Source organism: Pongo pygmaeus, chromosome 8, assembly GCF_028885625.2.
Source record: "Pongo pygmaeus isolate AG05252 chromosome 8, NHGRI_mPonPyg2-v2.0_pri, whole genome shotgun sequence".
Taxonomy (NCBI): Eukaryota; Metazoa; Chordata; class Mammalia; order Primates; family Hominidae; genus Pongo; species Pongo pygmaeus.
In genome coordinates this window covers 82,488,036-82,508,654 of record NC_072381.2, presented here as the reverse complement: position 1 = coordinate 82,508,654, position 20,619 = coordinate 82,488,036, and the positions used below count along the sequence as shown (strand labels likewise).

The 20,619-nt window shown below is 37.9% G+C and overlaps 1 protein-coding gene across 7 annotated transcripts in view; it reads right to left on the bottom strand.

The window, feature by feature from the left end:
* ANK3 (ankyrin 3) overlaps positions 1–20,619 on the bottom strand; it is a 699,134-nt gene that overhangs the window by 48,158 nt on the left and 630,357 nt on the right. For 5 of the 7 annotated variants that reach the window (XM_054436350.2, XM_054436348.2, XM_054436349.2 and 2 more), the window contains 7 exons: positions 11,390–11,601; positions 9,925–10,132; positions 8,411–8,507; positions 7,855–8,083; positions 6,748–6,873; positions 5,867–5,989; positions 3,803–3,884 (listed from right to left, as the gene is read on the bottom strand). In XM_054436350.2, the coding sequence (XP_054292325.1) occupies positions 3,803–3,884; positions 5,867–5,989; positions 6,748–6,873; positions 7,855–8,083; positions 8,411–8,507; positions 9,925–10,132; positions 11,390–11,601 (1,077 nt within the window). Of the gene's footprint in view, positions 1–3,802; positions 3,885–5,400; positions 5,428–5,866; positions 5,990–6,747; positions 6,874–7,854; positions 8,084–8,410; positions 8,508–9,924; positions 10,133–11,389; positions 11,602–20,619 lie in introns of all 7 variants that reach the window. The other 2 variants (XM_063669954.1, XM_063669956.1) reach the window with 1 other exon arrangement.

Genomic DNA, 20,619 nt, shown 5'->3' with positions numbered 1-20,619 from the left:
TGTTCCCTACTTCCTATTGACTTTCTTATGTGTTGGTTTTGAAATATCAGTAGCCATTCTATTTTGCCTGTATAGGTATATGTTTGTTTCGTGCAACCATACAACTTTCATTTTAGTCATTTCTAATGTCCTCTCTCTCCTTTAGCCTTTCCATGATACAGATTGCACCTACTTAGAACCATTTCAATATATGTAGCTATACATTAAATATCTAAAACTTTTTTTCAAAAACCACTCAAGCCTATTTCATGCAGAATCCAAAATAACTTTTAAGTGACAGGCAACTGATGTGCAAACTGTGAAGCCACTGGATTTTAAATCTGTATCTCCCATGCACAGTTCAGTTATGCTTTACACCCATAAAAAGCCAATAAGAGCAAGAAGTTTTCTGAGTCAGAATTTTAAACAAAAAAACAAAGAAAAGGAATGTTTGCATTTGTCTTTTCCATGCAGTATATTCCTTTTGATGAGAGGAAAAGAAAACATAATATGAAATGACTTTAAAATGCACGTGTACATATACACACACAAAGAAAAAAAACAAAATATGGTTCATGGTTACCTCATAAGCAAGCAAAGCAACTGAAAACATTTTATCATGCACAATATATATCATGGCAAACAAGCCAATGAAATAATACAATTTGTATGCCATATTATGCACAATATATAAACTTTAAAGATATTTTCACAAGGGCATTTAGAAAGAAGAGTACACTTTTTCCATGAGATATGAAGTCTTGGTACCTTTTGAGATTTTAGGAAAATATTTTCTACTGCACATTATAAAATCACCTGCAACACATATGTCCATGTCTGTAACTCTTCATTACGGATAAAAGCATATAGTTTATCTCAGATATTTTTTCATAACCTAATCTACATTTAATTTTCAAAAGCTATCATGGGGGACATCTAAAAAATACATTCATATTTTTAACACCCCATATTTAAGTACCTACAGTAGGATATGTGGGGTGTGTGTATATATGTTTATCAATTTCAAAGGTACCAATTCTGGTGCCTTCCCATAATATTCATGGGACTCATGGATATCACAAACACTGAAGCAGTCATGAGGTAGACCTACCACTAGGAAGAATGGATATAGTAATACCAGCATTTCTTCTGGCAGTGGAGCAAGAAACACACAAATGAAGTAAGCACACTTGCTGGGGAGCACAAACACATACTTGGTCCTCTCTGCTTCTACAACCCAAACAAACCAAACTGGCCACAGAGATTTGCAAGGCCTGCCAACGGCTAATATTCTACATCAAAGTTGAATACAGTTTTGCTCCAAGAAAGCCCTGGTTCAGAATAGTGAAACTCAAAGAGAAAATGAGAATCTGCTTCAGCTTTTATGTTCTTCTTCATGCTGTGCCCGTGCCATTGCTACAATCCAGTCCTTGGATTAGCAGCTACTCCCACAAGGGTGAAGATGTTCATTTCTAGTGTACATTTAAATTCAAACATTCCGAACATATCCTTTCCTAGGCTTACATATTATTCTAAAGAAAGTGGAAGAACTAAGGAAAAACTCGCCTATTCATTACCCCTTCTTGCCATAATTCTCAATATTATACTGCTGAACTCTTTTGGAAATGCCATGCTGCAAATGGAAGGTTCGGGGATTCCTTCAAATTCAATGATTTGAGCTTAGTCTGTGTCTCACAAGCATTTATTTTTGTAACTATCAGACACTGACAAACCATCTATCCTTTACCACTGAAGGCTGGCTCTATCAATCAGGCAAAAAAGTCTTTTGAACCACATCTATGGTTTTATACTTCACAAGGAACAACCAACCTACCAATCAGTTACACATTTTAGGCTTTAATGACATATATTTTGGGATCCCTTTATAACAGGGAATTTCTGGATGTCAGGCACTGAACTAATCCAGAATCTTTTTCCTGGGGGGAAGGGGTTGGAAAGGCAGCGTGGTGAGGGAAAAGTGGCATTCACTTGGAGTTCCCATAACACCAGTTTTGAGACTTAGTTTTCTCTTAGTCACTTCCTATTCCTATTCATTCCCTTGTTTACCACCCTTATGTTCCCTTTCATAAAACAGAAAAGTTCCCTCCTCTTCTACCAAAAGTCCAGGAACACAAGCTGCATACACCTTAGCTGGATCTAACCAGTAACACTATTATAAGTGGGAAACATTCAATTGACTTTGCCTTAGCAACCAGAATCAGATGGAAACTCACCTGCCTGAAGGGGCCTCCGACCTAAAGCAGCTGGTCCATTGAGCCTGTCCAAAGCTTAATGATGTTGCCTACAGGGTCTCAACCAACTACCCACTGAAGATCTCTAGGGCAAAACAGTATTCCAAAGAAAACCTCCCCAATGTATTTAGTTCTACTAGAAACCACCTAGCTACACACACACACACACACACACACACACACACACACACACACACACACACACACACCCCTCTTCTGCTCTGTAGCATAATATGAGTTAATTTCAGCCCACACACACACACACACACACCCTCTTCTGCTCTGTAGCATAATATGAGTTAATTTCAGCCCTTATGTTTCTGGGAGGATTTAGACATTTCTGCTAGAGGAGAACTGAGATCTGAGGAAACATTCTTGAATGTGGTAGGTTTCTTTCATTTCTCTTATATTCTCCATTTTGTATTTAAATGTTGAAACTTCTCTAATAGTCAAGGAGCTAGGCTCCAGAAAATGATACTAAGACCATCTCAACTAAGTAGTGCAGTAGTGTCCTGCCACAGATCTTATATGCTATGCTGTTGGCCCACAAAAACAAGACTTCAGAAAAGGTGGGAAAAGCCAAAGTTGTGACTCTTACTGGCAAATTTCCAGACCTCCTTGAACTTAAGAAACTGTGTCAGTGGGAAACAGCTAGGAATGATTCACTAATTCAAAAATAATTTTTATATAATTTCCCCTCATTTAAAATGAGGAGAATGGTTAAAGTGGCACCAATATGTCAGTCAAATACAATGCTGAGCTCAATACTCTTAGTTCCTGCTGGTGGAGGGGGTTATCTTGAGGGCTGCAGAGATCACCAGGGGTGATGATTACAAGGATGAGGGAAGGAAAGGGAGGAGGAGGCAGACAGAAAGAGAGAGAGAGAATATATAAACAGATAGGACTGAATGAATCTATATCTTAATAAGTGCATGCCAGCTAACAATGAACCAAAACAATCATTGAGAAAAGAAAAGGGTCTAACCGGTCTAGTGAAGACCAGCCTTAGAACTGATATTTTAATAAAGGACAGGAGGAGAGGAAGTGAGAGGGAGGGAAGGAGGAAAGAAGAACTCTGTAAACAAGTGCTACCTCAAGAAGGTAAGGAAATGTGATTCTTGCAAAGTGGGAAGAAAAAGAATCGGGACTAGGATATGACAACCTATCTATACTGAGAAAAATGAGATGACAAAGTAACTTTATCATTTTTCTACCATTCCAAATATTTGAGTAATTTTTTTTAATCTGAGCATAGATCTAAAGCAACATTCATATTTATCTCCTAGCATAATCAAAGTAGAAATCAAGGTTTTAAAAGAAAAGTAATAGATGTTTCTAATTTAAAAATAGTTAATGGCTTTAAAAACTGTTTTGAAGTATGAGCTAGAGGTGTTTTTACCTCACATCTTCAACTAGGTACAAAATATTACTTAGGTTGTATGATAGGGTTTTCCTGCAGGCAATTTTTCTTTTGCCATTGAGTTTCCAAATGATAAAATTTGGTTTGTATAGAAAAAATGTCTCTTCTTATGAAAATCCACATAGATTAGTAAATGTGTTAGAAAACTCACTCATTCCAGGCTCAGTCAAGTAGCTGTAGCGCTTACGTAAAGCTAAGGATGCGAAGCTCTGTCGTCTATCTGTTTTCTCAATCTGAAAAGGAAAAAAAAAAAAAAAGACAACTCTATTTCCAACTTCCCTGTGACATCTTCAGTTTTAAAACATTTTGTAGGATGGCATATTGATAACTTGTTTATTTTCCTTCTTAGGAAATGTTAATTTCCTACTGGGATTTTATAGCCCCACCCCCCGTGTCTTAACCAAAATCATCATTTGGCAAATTTAAGAGCACCAACACAGCAGACTACAGGGAAGTACAAGTAAAAGACAAGCATTACAGAGACTTCTGATGCTGAGCAGTAAATTTTCCTGGATCTGTTCATATTGAAAGCACATATATCACAAAGTACACTCACTCTAAGGGAGAAAGGCACACAAAGTTTATTATTCCAATTACTGCTGGGGTTTCTGTATGTTAACAGGTATAAAGTGTAGATGAGGAGATTGAAAACAGATGAATGGTTTTGTTAGAAGTACTTTTTTTTGGGGGGGGGTGTGGGCAGAGGGGGGTAAGGATGGAGTCTTGCTCTTGTCACCCAGGCTGGAGTACAGTGGTGAGATCTTGGCTCACTGCAAGCTCTGCCTCCTGGGATCAAGCAATTCTGCCTCAGCCTCCTGAGTAGATGGGATTACAGGTATGCAGCACCACACCCAGCTAATTTTTGTATTTTCAGTAGAGACTGGGTTTTGCCATGTTGGCTAGGCTGGTGTCGAACTCCTGACCTCAGGTGATCCCCCCACCCCATCCCCGCCTCGGCCTCCCAAAGTGCTAGGATTACAGGCGTGAGCCACCGCGCCTGGCCAGAGGTACTACTACTGCATCCTAAGGCTACTTGATTCTATTTATTACTATTGATGTGTGGGATTAAAAAATCTAATTATCATATAACTTAGAGAAACATTAGGAGACAACTTAATTGAACTATATTCTTAAAAAAATGGTCAAGATAAATTTCTTTAGTGAGAGTATCAAAGATTTATCAATAGCTAGTAAGCAAATATTCTGTATCACATACAATATGTTTATTTGTACAAAAAATTGCACATATTAAATGTGATCTTGATTTAAATGTTATGACATACTGGATAGTAGGATATAGTTGATAGTAAAATAGGCACATGAAACTTTCACAAAATGTCTGTTTGGCAGGTTTGAAGCGTTATCTCAATTGACTGTTCTCATAAGTCATAGATAGAACTTCCTGGTCCTACTCTTTTCCCCCTTTCTCACTATTGCACTTGACTTGTCTAAAAAAATTTTTAATGTTTATTTATACCTGCCAATCTACCATATTTAAAAATGTTTAAAGACCTTCAGTTTCTAAATCATTAGCTGAATTATAATTTTGTTGAATATATTTAAGTACTCTTAAGTATGTGTGGAAGAAGAGTGAACCATTTAAGAAAAATATATACCCTTTTACCTACTTAAGACCTGCAAAAATATAATTTATATGTTTCCCACACTTTAGCCCTCTGCAACTTCTGTCATACAGATTCAATTTCTATTCTACTTCTGATAGAATAAAAGCAGAAGTGTTTATATTACCTCATCATCTTGATCTGACTCTGTCTCCTTTTGGTTCCAAGATGCATTGCAGAGACAAGGAATATTATAATGGACAGCAGGGAAAAGAATATCAGGATATGAAAAGGACTGAGTAGGGAGCACAAATGCAAGCTGATTTAGAAAGCAAAGCAAATTAAAAAAAAAAGCCAACAAAAAATATCAAGAACTGTACATCCATGGCAAATTAACATATGGCGTTATTTGAAAGTATAAAAATCTATGCGCTACCAGCAGAAGCAAAAGCAATAAACAGAGAAGACTCCATCATACAAACTATAAGAATTTGACACCACATTAACAAGACTTAGGCAATCTACACGAGGAGACTAATACAACTTCAGTTTCAAGAGCTTTATTCATGTTACAAAGCATTCCTTAATTGCATACCAAAGGCCCACTTCTTCAAGACCAGGGAAAGACAATTTAAAGCAGCATTAAAAGATACCTTTTTATGTGCTGGCAGAGTGATATTTAAGTTGCAAACCGCTGTTTGAGGCAGTCCTTTTGTTGTCTTTGGTTCTTTCAGAAAAGACAGACGACCACAGGGCTCTTGGCTGGTGTCTCTAATCTAGAAGAATTTTGGTAGTTGATGGTTATAGAATGAGACTTATCTGAGGATTTTTAACTGTGTAAGAGTTAAACATGGTTGTTTTATCAAGCCCTATGAGAGGCAGGAAAGGTAAAGGGAAAAGGATGATGATTACGATTATGCAGCAACTGGGGTGGTCACATCTGAACTCAACAAGAGTTAGATGCCCGATTCCTAAACACAGGATTGTTGTGTCTGATGATCTAATCCTGACGATTCATAGTACAGTCTGAGTTACGTGCATTTTCCTTCTAACAGTTTTTTTTTTTTCTGAAAGCTCCAGCTTTTGCAACAGTAACAGCAAATAATAATGACAAAACAATTTTCCTATCTCCTTCTGTTCTTGGAGAGAGAAGGTGATCCCTCTAGAATGTCCCTGGGCTCCACCAGAAATGAAAATGGAACTTGAATACTGTATTTGCATTTCATCCATTATTTGATTACCGAACATTAACCAGAAATAATACATTGTATTACTCTAGATTGTTTGGTTTTACAAATGTTTGCTTAAACATAAATGTTATTAAACTCTTTGAAATATAAAGATCCTTTTTACCAATTATAAAGCTTTACTGGCTTGAAAGTATACTCTGGTAGAACCAGAACAAAATCTGACCTTATGAGTTCAGATTTGATGAGATATTTCAAATTAAATAAATCATGAAAACCTTTTATTTTTATTCTCTAAGAGTATTTTTTCCCCATAATTCACAGATTCTCTGTTAAAGATGATTTACCTTGATGGAAAATGGCAGCCTATTTTCTTTGAAAGAATAAAAGTTAAAAACAAGTTGCTGTCCTCCTTTGGTAAGTGGGGCCAAATTTCCATAACAATCAACATAAATAGGTTTTCCTTCCAGAACCTTTTAGAGTAAAAGAAATAAACAATTTAATGTTAATCTGAGTTTAAAATATTTTGAGATTTTATGTCACATAACATTAAAAGACTGACATGTTACTATGTCACACATGTCTCTATTAGGCAGTTACTTCTGTGGTGCTATTTGCAATAAAAATAACGTTGTGTGCTTACAATTCACCAACTGTAATTGGAATCCATATCATGGACATATACAGAACAGAATTATACATCTATTTTTATTCTGGCAACTTTAAAAATATTTAAGAATGTGCCTGACATCAATCACTTATTCGTACAGATTTTGAAAGCTTTTTTTTTTTTTTTTGGGACTGTTTGTTAGATACTTACATGCTCACTGGGTTTGAAAAAGGAAAATCATAGTAATGTGTATAAACAGTGATTCTGAAAAGTAGGTAACTCAAGTGGCCACAAGAAAATGGAGACCATAACTTAAATTCATTAGTACTATGTTTTAACCAGCTAAGACAGCCCCAAAGACACTTAAAATAATTTGAGTATTGGCTGGGCGTGGTGACTCATGTAATGCCAGCGCTTTGGGAGGCTGAGGTGGGTAGATCACGAGGTCAGGAGTTTGAGACCAGCCTGGCTAACATGGTGAAACCCCATCTCTACTGAAAATACACAAAATTAGCTGGGCATGGTGGCAGGCGCCTGTAATCCCAGCTACTTGGGAGGCTGAGGCAGGAGAATTGTTTGAACCCGGGAGGCGGAGGTTGCAGTAAGCTGAGACCGCGCCACTGCACTCCAGCCTCGGCAACAGAGCAAGGCTCCGTCTCAAAATAAAAATAAAAATAAAAAAAGATAAAAAAATTTGAGTATTAATCTATATCAAATTTTTTAAAGTAAAAGTAAAATCAATAATGCACTTGGTATTTTATAGTGAGTGCTTATTAAGGCCACAAAATAAAACCTCATATCTGGAGTATGTAATGAAATGAACTTGTTTTTGTGAACAAGGTACCTCAATATCTTTGCTTCTTGCGACCTCCTCAAAATTCTCCTGTTGCTCTAAAGTTTTGTCCACTTTGTCATCTGTCATGCAGAAACATCGCAAGGAAGATTCTACAGGATCATTCATTTTGGCAAAAACAACAAACTTGGCCATATATGGAACACATATCAATTCTCTGTACAGTTGCGTGGCTAACCCCACAGTTTCTAAAACTTGATGGCAGTCTGCAAGCCAAAATCTGAGCAAAACAAAAGACAGAAGTATGAAAATGTGGCTATTTAAAAGCCAAATCTTAAAAAGACTCACAATTTAAAAAATCAGAATATGTAAAGGAACTAACCCAAAACGTTATTAACTTGTTCATTTAAATAGCAAAGATGTTTTTTCCATGTATCAAACACAGAAACCCTCTGTTTGTTATTTGAGGATAATTTTGATAAGCAAATACTAAGGATTTTTTTTCTCACAACAATTTTTTTTTAGTATTTAACACAACAATTTTTACTTTCCAAAAGGTAATAAAAACTAATTTCTTACTGCTTTTTGGAATCCTTTATTTCCATACCTGGCTGAAACATTGGTTGTAAAGGAGACACAATCTTTTATAAACGTCAAAGGAGTTGTTCCTGTGATGTCTTCCCACTGAGCAGGCGAAGTGCCCCCTGAGAGAACAACAGCAGACATGTTGACTTTATCATGGGAGATCCTCCTTGTAAAATTTTCATCATATCCTGTTCTTCTTTCTGCATAGCCACAAACTGGCAAAACTTCAACACCTTCAGTTTAATAGTGTGTACTAAAGGTAGTTTTCCTCTCTACTCTCCTTTTATACTTTTACCAGGCTTATTGTGATTTCCTTATAAGATGATATTAAATTAAAAAAAAAAATCCTTGTTTTTTGTCTGGGCACTAATGAATGGCTTAAACTTGGGGCAGCCATAATTTATAAGTATATTTTATAAATGCAATTTGTAAGTGCAAAGATTTGTTGTTTCAGATGGATAATTAAGTCTCTTACTCTTTTTTTTTTTTTTTTTTTTTTTTGAGACAGAGTCTTGCTCTTGTTGCCAAGACTGGAGTGCAATGGTGCGATCTCGGCTCACTGCAACCTCCGCCTCCAGGGTTCAAGCGATTCTCCTGCCTCAGTCTCCCCAGTAGCTGGGATTACAGGCGCCTGCCACCACGCCCAGCTAAGTTTTGTATTTTTAGTAGAGATGGGGTTTCATCATGTTGGCCAGGCTGGTCTCCAACTCCTGACCTCAGGTGATCTGCCCGCCTTGGCTTCCCAAAGTGCTGGGATTACAGGCGTGAGCCACCGTGCCCAGCCTCTTACTCTTTAAAAAGGTAAGAACTACCAAAGTTAAGAAACAGCTCATTCTGTACATGGCATTCTGTACAATTAATTACCGAGGGTAAAAAGGGGCATCAGCCATTAAAATTACTCCTCGGAGAACAAAAGAAGATCAAAAACAAAACCTATCTTTAATAATCTTGGAATTGCAGTTAAAAATTGGATTAGGATAATCAAAGGATGAATTGAGCTCTAGATTCCAGGTGCTTATCACAAAATGTGTTCTTCTGAGCCCTGAATGTTTAAACTCTCGGATTACACTGGTGAGTGAGTACAGTAGGTGAGAATAACCACGTACTCAACATTTTCCTATTACTAGTGCTCTGTGGGACATGTCCTTTTCCCAAAGTCCACCCAATTTCCTTGTAGTTTAAAATATGTTGCTAAGTCCATTACCTCTGTCTAGGTCACCAAGAAATTACCTAGATTGAATCTAGAAATTACCTAGATGCTCCAGTAGGTTCAATGATACTTCTACTAATGCTAACCTTAATAGCAGGAAAGATGCTATCACTAAATTTTAAATGAGTCATGAGACCAGGATCTTGACCAGGATCTTCCCAAGAAATGATCCTTGGGAAACCAGAGATGAGGTGATGGACAAGTAAAATGTTTTGTTCTTTTATTTTCTCTTATAATGTTGGCATGGATATTTCAAAGGTTTTATGTCTTTGTACAGAATCTTTGTGACTCAATCAATAGGAAGTACAGCAGTGACTTAACCAAACCTGTAATGCTACAGAGAAGACGCAGATTGGGTGTAGTGTCCCCTTTGTATCCATTGGATACACCTTCTCCTGAGGGCGGGGGCACCGGAATGGTCATTGTGATTGGTTTATGGAATTTCCTTCTTCTTGGTTCCACAGTGACAATTGGGCTAAATGTTGCTTTGTTTCCAAGGATCTTTTTCACAATTTCATCTGGAACAGGCTGGGCCTAGAGACAGAGAAAGGACTTTAAATGAAAGTGACTTTTTTTTTTTTTTTTTTTGCCAATCAGGAAGTTTACTTTTTAAGTGAGAAGGAAAAAAACAAAAACAGACAACCAAAAAAAAAAAAAAAAAAAAAAAAACCATGTCTTTTTTAACCTTTCTTACTATTTTAGGAAAGCATGAATAAACAAAACCAAACACTATGACAGGAACTGGTCAGTCTGAGTATTTCCCCAGTAGAACACAAATAGCACTGCTTGCAGGAAAGAGAGGGGATCCAGTCTCATGGCATAGAAGTTTCTTAGTCTAGTCCAGATTAAAGGGCAATAAATGCTGAGTCCAATATATTTTAAACCTATGCAGGACATTCAGTAAAACCTCATAAAGGCAACTCATACCCACATAAAAACTGAGGCTTTCAGAGTTAATAACAAAATGCATTCAAAATTTCAAAAGATTTCAATTCTAGTCTACTAAGCCTCTCTTTTACCATTTGGTTTCTTTTCTGTTTGGGAGGCAGGTGAAGGGAGCTTCATACCCCTGAAATGTAAGGTAGTCTCGTTAGCGCTAAGTACTTATTAAAGGTCATCTCAGGACTTAAGTGTGCTTGGCTCAAAACAAACAAACAAACAAAACCCAGTAACTCCATTGGGCAGGAGAGTCCAGCCTCACAAGAAGAACATGAACCTTCAGTTAAACTATTAATTACAATATTAATAACATCAATTAAGTTACTTTAGTTCATTTTCCTTATTCAATAAGGAAAAAAAGAACTAAAGTCTAGCTGAAATAAATATAAGAAAAATCTTTTGATCCAAGATTTCCAGTCAGCTTTCCAAACCAAATCAAGTTCCAACTGGTTTGGATAAAACCCAGTATTTATGATTTACTTCAATCAAATCAAAACACTGAAGTTTGCAGCCTTCACTATAACTGATTTTTATGATGTGGCATATCATAAACCATGGCTTGGTATCTTGTTCCACATACTGAGACCAATAACCTATGATTGAAAAAATTATTTTTCATCAAAAACCAACTGAGACTTTTAAACAGAACAACCCTAAAATATGTACCTTATATAACAAGCCAGTAAGCTAACTTTATACTTGATGCTTTTTATCTGAAATAGGTAAATGATTCCCCAAATAGCCTAATTTGCAGTATCATTAGGATGAGTCAGAATAACTGTTTCCAGAGCAAAACATGCACTCACATGCTCTCTGTGCATACTGAGGGAAACAACTTTTTGTGAACATTACCTGGAGGCCCACTCGAATTCTTTTAGTTAGGGCACCCTCTGGGAAAGATGCTTGAACAAGGGGCACTGTGGTGCTGCTCAGAATTCCACCTTCAGGACCAATCTGGTTGCTTTCCTGCTTAATCCGGGAAACCACTGCAAAATACTGGGGGAAATCTTTCGTGATAATCCTGCAGATACGCTTTTTCCCTAACTCTTCTGGGCTATCAAGTTCTGAAAAGACAAATGAAAGAAAATGCCATGAGAATAAGCATATCTACAACATACCTTAAGTCAAAATGATATATCTTTTTTTTTGAGATGGAGTTTCACTCTTGTTACCCAGGCTGAAGTGCAATGGCGTGATCTTGGCTCACCACAACCTCAGCCTTCTGGGTTCAAGCGATTCTCCTGCCTCAGCCTCCCGAGTAGCTGGGATTACAGGCATGCACCTCCATGCCCAGCTAATTTTGTATTTTCAGTAGAGACAGGGTTTCTCCATGTTGGCCAGGATGGCCTCGAACTCCCGACCTCCCGTGATCTGCCTGCCTCGACCTCCCAAAGTGCTGGGATTACAGGCATGAGCCACTGGGCCCGGCCGATACATAATTTTAATAGTCAAAATCATTTATACTCCATAGCCTAAACAGTTTTTATGATAAAGAGAAAATGGTAGTAACCATAAAATATTGGGTTTTGCAAAAATATTATAAAACTATTAATATAACTATTTGTAGAAAATATTTTTACGGAGTGGGAACAAACATTTTCAAGAACCGACATTTTGCCACCTGTGGATAAATTCCCAGTTTTCAAGAACAAGAGTGGGAATTTACAATAATTTGCCCCCAAGCTGCCAAAAGTAGAAATGAGTTAGGAAAAAGAAAAAAAAGTGAGGCCTCACAAGTAAGTAAGAACTTAAGTATGCCTGAGAGCTCCAGAACTTCATTTAAAAACCTCTTTCAAATATTTTAGTTATCCAAATGTTTAGCATCATCATCACCAATTTCTTTGTGCCCACTGATGGCTCTCATGCATGGAACTCAACCTGTCCACAAATGGATACATCTTCTTCCCTCCTGTCTACCTCCAAAACTACTTTCCTCTATAGTCCTAACTCTAGGAAGGGTTTACAATCTGCTCATTCCTTCGCTCTAATAGTTATGACTGACTCAACTTCCTTAACAAACGGTCAAAGTCCAAGTCCAGCTGATTCTCTTTTGGAAGTGGCTCACCCTCCTGTCACCCAGGCGTTCAGGCCCTGTTTTAGTTTGCCTAATTGCTAAGACCACCTCCCAACCAACTCACCTCTCTCACTCCAGTCCATCCAGGTGTGTGTTTGTGTGTGTGTGTGTGTTTCAAAGCCAAATTTTATGCATAATTCTGGTGGGCTTCACTGGAATAAATGATTAAAAATTTTTATGGCATAATAAGTGTTTGAGATTAGCAAGAGTATTTTGAAAAAGGTTTGTGATGGAGAATTTATCTTATATGATATTAAGATTTATTCAGAAGTACCATAATTAAACAGTTAAACACACACATATAGAAATATAAGAATTATACATAGGAATAGACAAATAGGTTGGGGGACAATAATAGAGAATCAAGAAATAGATTCAAGTTTAAATATGTATACTGAATATATATAAATCCATATATACTTTTATATATGTATTATGTATTTAAGTTATATTTAAATCAAGGTCATATATTTAAATTTCAAATAAGTGAGAGAAAGATGATTTATTTAAAATATGATATTTACATAATAGGAAATCTATTTGGAAAAACAAAGCTAAATCACATCTTATTGTACATAAATAAAAAATTCCATTTGCTTAGGAGACAACTATTTTTAAAAATTAAAATCTGGCCAGGCATGGTGGCTCACACCTGTAATCCCAGCACTTTGGGAGGCCAAGGCGGATTACGAGGTCAGGAGTTCAAGACCAGCCTGGCCAACATGGTGAAATCCCATCTCTACTAAAAAGTACAAAATTTAGCTGGGTGTGGTGGCATGCCCCTGTAATCGTAGCTACTTGGGGTGCTGAGACAGGAGAATTACTTGAACCTGGGAGGCGAAGGTTACAGTGAGCCGAGATCACGCCACTTACTCCATCCTGGGCGACAGAGTGAGACTCCATTTCCAAAAAAAAAATTAAAATATTACCAAAAAATTCAGGAAAATACGGTTTAGCTTTAGTTAGGGGAAACTTTCCTATACAAAACTGGAAACCCAGAAGCCTAAAAGCATAATATAAAAGGTAAAATATTTGACTACATAAAAATGTAAAGATTTCCATGGCAAAAAGAGTAAACTTGAAAAGCAAAAAAGTAGACTGGAAAAATAGCCACACCTGACAAGTAAAAGATTAATACGCTCAATACCAAATGTATTAATAATAGGATGGCAGATAAGTCAATAGACGACAGCAAAATATTATAAACAGACAATTCACAGAAGCTGAAAAATGGTCAATAAAACATATTACAATGTTCAAACCAGATAATTTACATGGAAATGCCAATTAGAATGAGATATTATCTCCCTCCACACCCATTTCTTGGATTAGCTAAAATTAAACACTAATCACATCTTGTTGTTATCAGAGAAAAATTAAGGGAAACAAGTGCTTTCATTATTGCAAGTGGGTATGAATGGCAATAATCTTTTAACAGTGTAACTGGGCATCATCTATTCAAATTGAAAATGCACCTACCCTGGACCCAGCAATACCATTTACTGACATCTTTTTTTTTTTCCCCCTTTTTTTGAGACAGATCTCGCTGTGTCGCCCACGAGTGCAATGGCACGATCTCGGCTCATTGCAACCTCTGCCTTCCAGTTCTAATGATTCTCCTGCCTCGGCCTCCCAAATAGCTGGGATTACAGGCACACACCACCAAGCCCAGCTAATTTTTGTATTTTTAGTAGAGACAGGGTTTCACCATTTGCCCAGCCTGGTCTCAAACTCCTGACCTCAGGTGATCCCCCCAACCTTGGCCCCCCAAAGTGTTGGGCTTACAGGCATGAGCCACAGCACCCAGCAGCATTGCTTATAAAGACTAAAGCTTGAAAGAACTTGCATCTCTATGAATAAGGGAATGGTTACATAAGTAACAGTTTACCCATATCCTAGACATTCCTGCAGTTAGTAAACAGAATGATTCCAATTCATTCATTTATCAAGTTTTTACTGAGGGACCACCATGTAGAGCACTGATCTAGTCACTGGGGATAGGGTAGAGAGGAAATTAAAGTCACTCTCACATGGAAATTTTATTCTAATAGGGGATAAAGAGGGGTAGATACATCACTAAACAAATATGAAGAAAAAATAAATCAAAGTGAGGGACTAGAATGTGACCCGGGAGGGTGGGGGTGGGAGGAGAGGTTCTCATTTGAACAGGATGATTTGAGATGTGACACTAGAGGGTAGACTGGAGGGAGGGAGGGAGGGAGGGAGGGAGGAAGGGAGGGAGCCAGGCAAACAGCAAATGCCCTGTATAACCTGTGGAAATTGCTGTACACCTGAGCAAGATGCACAGCAATGTGCACAGGATGATCCTTTATAGGGGAAAATGTAATCTGCACTTTTTTTTTTTTGAGACAGAGTCTCGCTCTATTGCTAGGCTGGAGTGCAGTGGCACAATCTCGACTCATTGCAAGCTCTGCCTCCCGGGTTCAAGCGATTCTCCTGCCTCAGCCTCCCGAGTAGCTGGGACTACAAGCGTGCACCACCATGCCCAGCTAACTTTCGTACTTTTAGTAGAGACGGGGTTTCACCATGTTGGCCAGGATGGTCTCGATCTCTTGACGTCGTGATCTGCCCACCTCAACCTCCCAAAGTGCTGGGATTAGAGGAGTGAGCCACTGCACCAGGCTACGTTTGTATATTTTTATAAGAAATATGTAGAAGAAACATTCTAGGCTGTTAGCAATTGTTACCTCAGAGGAACAGGAAATGGAATTGGGGAGGGAAGATGAGAAGAGGGTAGGAAACAAGGAGTATTACCTTTGGGTTGATATAGCTGTGCTTGTTTTACCTATTAACAAAATAAAGGAAAAATTCCCAAACTTTGGGGGATGGGGGGTTGTTTTGTTGTTCATTATTCCTATAGGCCTCTTTTCAGACCTCAGATACATACTGCACATGTCCCCCTGCCCCTTCACTATTAACATTTCTGCCTCCTTTATCAGATATGTGAGGCTGAGATTATGGCTTATTTCAAATAGAAACTTGTAGAATGACAAAAGGAATGATTAGGTAATTGGATCAATACATCTTTTCATTTTACAGATCAACCACTAAACTCTGAGATGGGAGAATCAAATTATCAACTAGGAGAGAAACAGGGTTCAACCCAGATTTAAAAAATGAGCCACCAACAGAACTTTTATTATCAAACATTGATTTCCCAAATGGAACAATGACTATAGAACTATTTTCTTCTTTAATTAAAAAAGGTAACTATTAGAAAAAAAAGGAACTGCAATTTTACTCCTTTTTGCCTCCTCAAGTATCTTCTTCTCTGTAAACCTAAACACTGAAATCCTAGTGTAGGAAAAGAAAAGAAACAAATAATTTTGTTTTGTTTTGTTTTGAAACGGAGTCTCACTCTGTTGGCCAGGCTGGAGTGCAGGGGCATGATCTCAGCTCACTGCAACCTCCGCCTCCTGGGCTCAAGCAGTTCTTCTGTCTCAGCCTCCCAAGTAGCTGTGATTACAGGCGCGTGCCACCACGCCCAGCTAATTTTTGTATTTTTAGTAGAGACGGAGTTTCACCATGTTGGCCAGGCTGGTCTCGAGCTCCTGACCTCAGGCAATCCGGCTGCCTTGGCCTCCCAAAGTGCTGGGATTACAGGCGTGAGCCACTGCGCCCTGCCAGAATTTTTAAAAAGAAAGTTTTCCTACAGAAAAATAGGAAAGAATCAAACAGTTTGCTTAGGAGAATATTCTGGGGGAGTTTTCACCTATTCCATGTAACTGAAAGGAGATAAACCTTTTCCACAGAAAGCAAATATATTTCCCTCTCCATGATTTGGCTTAAGAGAGTGAATTCCTCAAGTTCATAACTCATGCTGCAACTGAGAAAGTTCTGATTATCTGTTTTCATCATCAGCTAAACAGATATTTTTTCACTTCAGCCACAAAGATGGCATTATGTTCTCCTTCAAAATGGCTCAGGACTCCTTATGGTGCTAGCAATTTAAGAAGACATGATCATGAAATTACATCCTTCAAATGGGGCAGATTTCCTAATTCTGCTTATAACAAGCTGTGTATCCTGTGAGTATGAAATTTACTTGAGATCAGTCTAGACCCACCAGAGGAACTGAGGCATCTTTTGGGGAACTGGCAGTACTGTACACTTCTTAGCTATTTTTGTGTGTGAGAGAGTTCTGGGTATATGTGCACACATTTGTGAGGATTAAAAGTAGAAAGAAACAGCTATAACACCCCTGAAAACGATGATAGCACTGAATTGAGAAGAATTGCCACTTTGCGTAATAGAGGCAGGCTGACCACACTTAAGCTATACTCTGTCACCTTTGATAAGGTATTAAAGCCACCCCAAATATAAAGTGAATATGTACATTTCAGATGCAGCAGACAAGTTGTAAGTGGAAATGCTCAGATTTCTAACTATATAAACAGGGAAGCTCCCAGGAGAAGCTGATCAGTACCCTCCACATCCAACTTCTGACATATTTTATAATTTCCCAGCAGCTCAGGGACCCTCTGTGTTGTGTCCATTTTTTTTCAAAGCTTTTAGCAATTCTTTTGACACTATTAAAACTTGCATGGTTATTGACCTTCAATGTACATTTTAACAGTATTTTGAAGATAAGCCCCAACTCAAAGACACAACTAATGTGGGAATTTCAGGCATTGCTGTAGGCAAGGGGGACATTTAGTGTCTCCATGTACTATTCCTTAAATAGAATCACATGCACTGCCTTCTTCAACACTCAGATTTCCAGGTGTCTACATGAAGAAATGGAGAAACAGTATTCTACTTTTTGGTTTTTTTTTTTTTTTAGACAGGGTCTCACTCACTCTGTTGCTTAGGATAGAGCGCAGTGGTATGATCTCTGCTCACTACAATTTTCACCTCCTGGATTCAAGCAGTTCTCCTGTCTCAGCCTCCCAAGTAGCTGGGATTACAGCCGTGCGCTACCATGCCCAGCTAATTTTTGTATTTTTAGTAGAGATGGGGTTTCACAATGTTGGCCAAACTGGTATTGAACTCCTGAGCTCAAGTGATGTGCCTGCCTCAGCCTCCCAAAGTTCTGGGATTACAGGCATGAGCTGTGAAAACCACGCCCAGCCCTCTCTGGTTTCTTATAACCAGGTTTCATCCTGTTTGTGTGCTTAAGATATTTATAAGTTTTTTTCCCCTAAGAATGAAAGCCAAGAAAAATACAAAAATATACAAAAAGTATTACTTAAATATTGTTTTGTAAAGAAAGGCATAATCTTCCTTCAAGGGCTGCAGTTGGCGGCTAGGCTATGAAATTCTAGGATATTGCCTAAGTCAAAAAAATAAATGACATAGACAGTAGGTAAGTGTGAAAAGGCAAAAGGAGGAGGTAAAGCCATCAGTAATGTCACTACAGAATTCTTAGGATCTGAAAATTTATTACCTGACTATTAATAGGATTAGCATTAATAAATATTATATATAAATAAAACATTAGATAACATTTTAATGTGTTAACACATTCAACTCAAACCTGTTTTTTCCCTGTTTCTTGCTTTTAAAAAAGGAAAGTGAAATACAAAACAAAATATCCTTAGCTCAGTGCTAGAAAAGAGAGAACTAAATCCCCAGACAGCTGGAGAGAGGCTCCAAGGGGGAAGGGGGCAAGGACCCTCCACACTCAGCTAACTCTCACACCTGGACTGTGGCCGCATTGCTCGGCATCATAAGTACCTTCCCCTAAGGCCTATGAGTCTAATAAAATTATCAGTTGTTCTAAAAATTAGGTGTTCTTTTCATAAAGAGCAAGGTAGCCATAGTTAAACTATATTAAATTAAATGATGTTTGATATTGAGACCCGGCACACAGCAGGTGCTAAACAAGCATCTACTGAAGAAATCAACTGGGAATCAATGAGACTCAGACACTTTTCATATCAAACAACTGTACAGTTCTTTAAGTCTTGCTATAAAATATACGTACTAGTAGAGACTGGTTATTGTTTGTTCTTTTAGATTTATTATTTTATTTATTAGATATGAGGTTTCACTTTGTCACTTTGGCTGGAATGCAGTGGTATGATCATAGCTCATTTCAGCCTTGAACTTCTGGGCTCAAGCAATCCTCCCACTTCAGCCTCCTGAGTAGCTGACACTACAGATGTACATCACCACGCCCTGCTAATTTCTAAACTTTTTTTGTAGAGACTGGCCCTTGCTATATTGCCCAGGCTGGTCTTGAACTCCTGGCCTCAAGCAATCCTCTGCCTCAACCTCTCAAAGTATTTGGATTACAGGTGTGAGCCACTGTGCCTGGCCTAGTTTTATTTTTATTAAAAAAAAAATGCATGTGAAAAAGTGGTTCTAATCTTCCTACTTTTTAATCCACAGTGAAATCTATTATGTCTATGTGTTTATAACTCAAATTACTGTTTACTTAATGAACATTTACACAAAATGAGTTTAACTTTCATGAGAATATAAAACTCCTTCTGGAAGTTTTGTATTACGTATTTTAAAAGTATATCAGAGGCCGGGTACAGTGGCTCATGCCTGTAATCCCAGCATTTTGGAAGGCTGTGGTGGGTGGATCACCTGAGATCAGGAGTTCAAGACCAGTGTGGCCAACATGGTGAAACCCTGTCTCTACTAAAAATACAAAAATTAGCAAGGTGTGTCGGTGGGTGCCTGTAATCCCAGCTATCGGGAGGCTGAGGCAGGAGAATCACTAGAACCCGGGAGGTAGAGATTGCAGTGAGCCAAGATCATCCCACTGCACTCCAGCCTGGGTGACAGAGCGAGACTCCATCTCAAAAATAAAGAAAGAAATAAAATAAATTAAAAGTATATCAGAGAAGTCAGATTTCCAGGTAAATAGTAATAAAGCCTGATAATGTAAAAATGAACAGTGCCAATATTCTTTCTGGGATTGAACTTATATGTATTTAGATTTTAAAAATGGTCCTTACTAATTAGGTCAAAGAAGCAGCAATATATTACCAAGAATCTTTTGTTTTGTCCCATCCTATACATTATAGAAAAAAGCTCGACAAAATACTCTGCGGCACAAATGCAATGCCTCTATCACATTCACACCTGCAGAGTTCCTATCTCCTAATGCAATGTTCTCCAACCTGGCCAGTTCATAAGAAACAATCGTACTACATGTTAGTACCACAGATTGCTGGGCTTCTGACTAGGCAGACCCGGGGTGAAACCTAAAAATCTGTTTTCATACTCTACCCAGGTGACTTTTTGACACATTTGAAAAAGTAATGTCTTGGTAGACTCTCATCCTGTACTTTGTCTTAAAAATTCAGAACCCAAATTGTTAAAAACATGACAACAGGACCCTATAAAAAATAAGAATGGTTTAATATGAGATGAAAAGCTTATTGGCAAAAATAAATATTCATTACTTTTATATGGTTTTGTTTTTTAAAAGGATATTCTAAATAACTCCACAGCTACAGAATTGAGGGAGAAAATGGCATAAGTTGCCGTAAGGTAAACAATAGAACATAAACATAAGAGCTTCTTACCTTTCAGGGTGATTCATAATGCCATAGACTATGAAAAGACCCTGAAATTCCTCTCTCCTCTCTCCTCTCTCTTTTTAAAATCTGTTACTAAATTCTCACATACAAAAAGAGGATTAGAGGGAAAAGAGAAGTGAGTTCTGAAATAGGCAATTTTGGCCAGGAGGAAGATTGAACTTTACACTTACTGAAGGTCTATTTTGTGTCAGGTCAATTATCATTTGGCCCACGCAGCATTTTGGTAAAATAGCTGTCTGAAGTTCAGAGAGCTTAAGTGACTTGTCCAGACGGATTTAGCTCATCAGTTTTAGAGCTTAGAACCTAGGTCTAGGAAAGGGGTGTTGGGAAGAGATGAAGTCACACAGACATGGACTTCAACCACTCTTTAACAGTGTCTTTGCAGACTGCCTGACACATGAGTGGTGGTTGATAAATGGATGAGTAATGAATAGACTTGCAAATGCCGTGGTGGAAAAGGTGACTTGACTTCTCATTGACCCATCTAA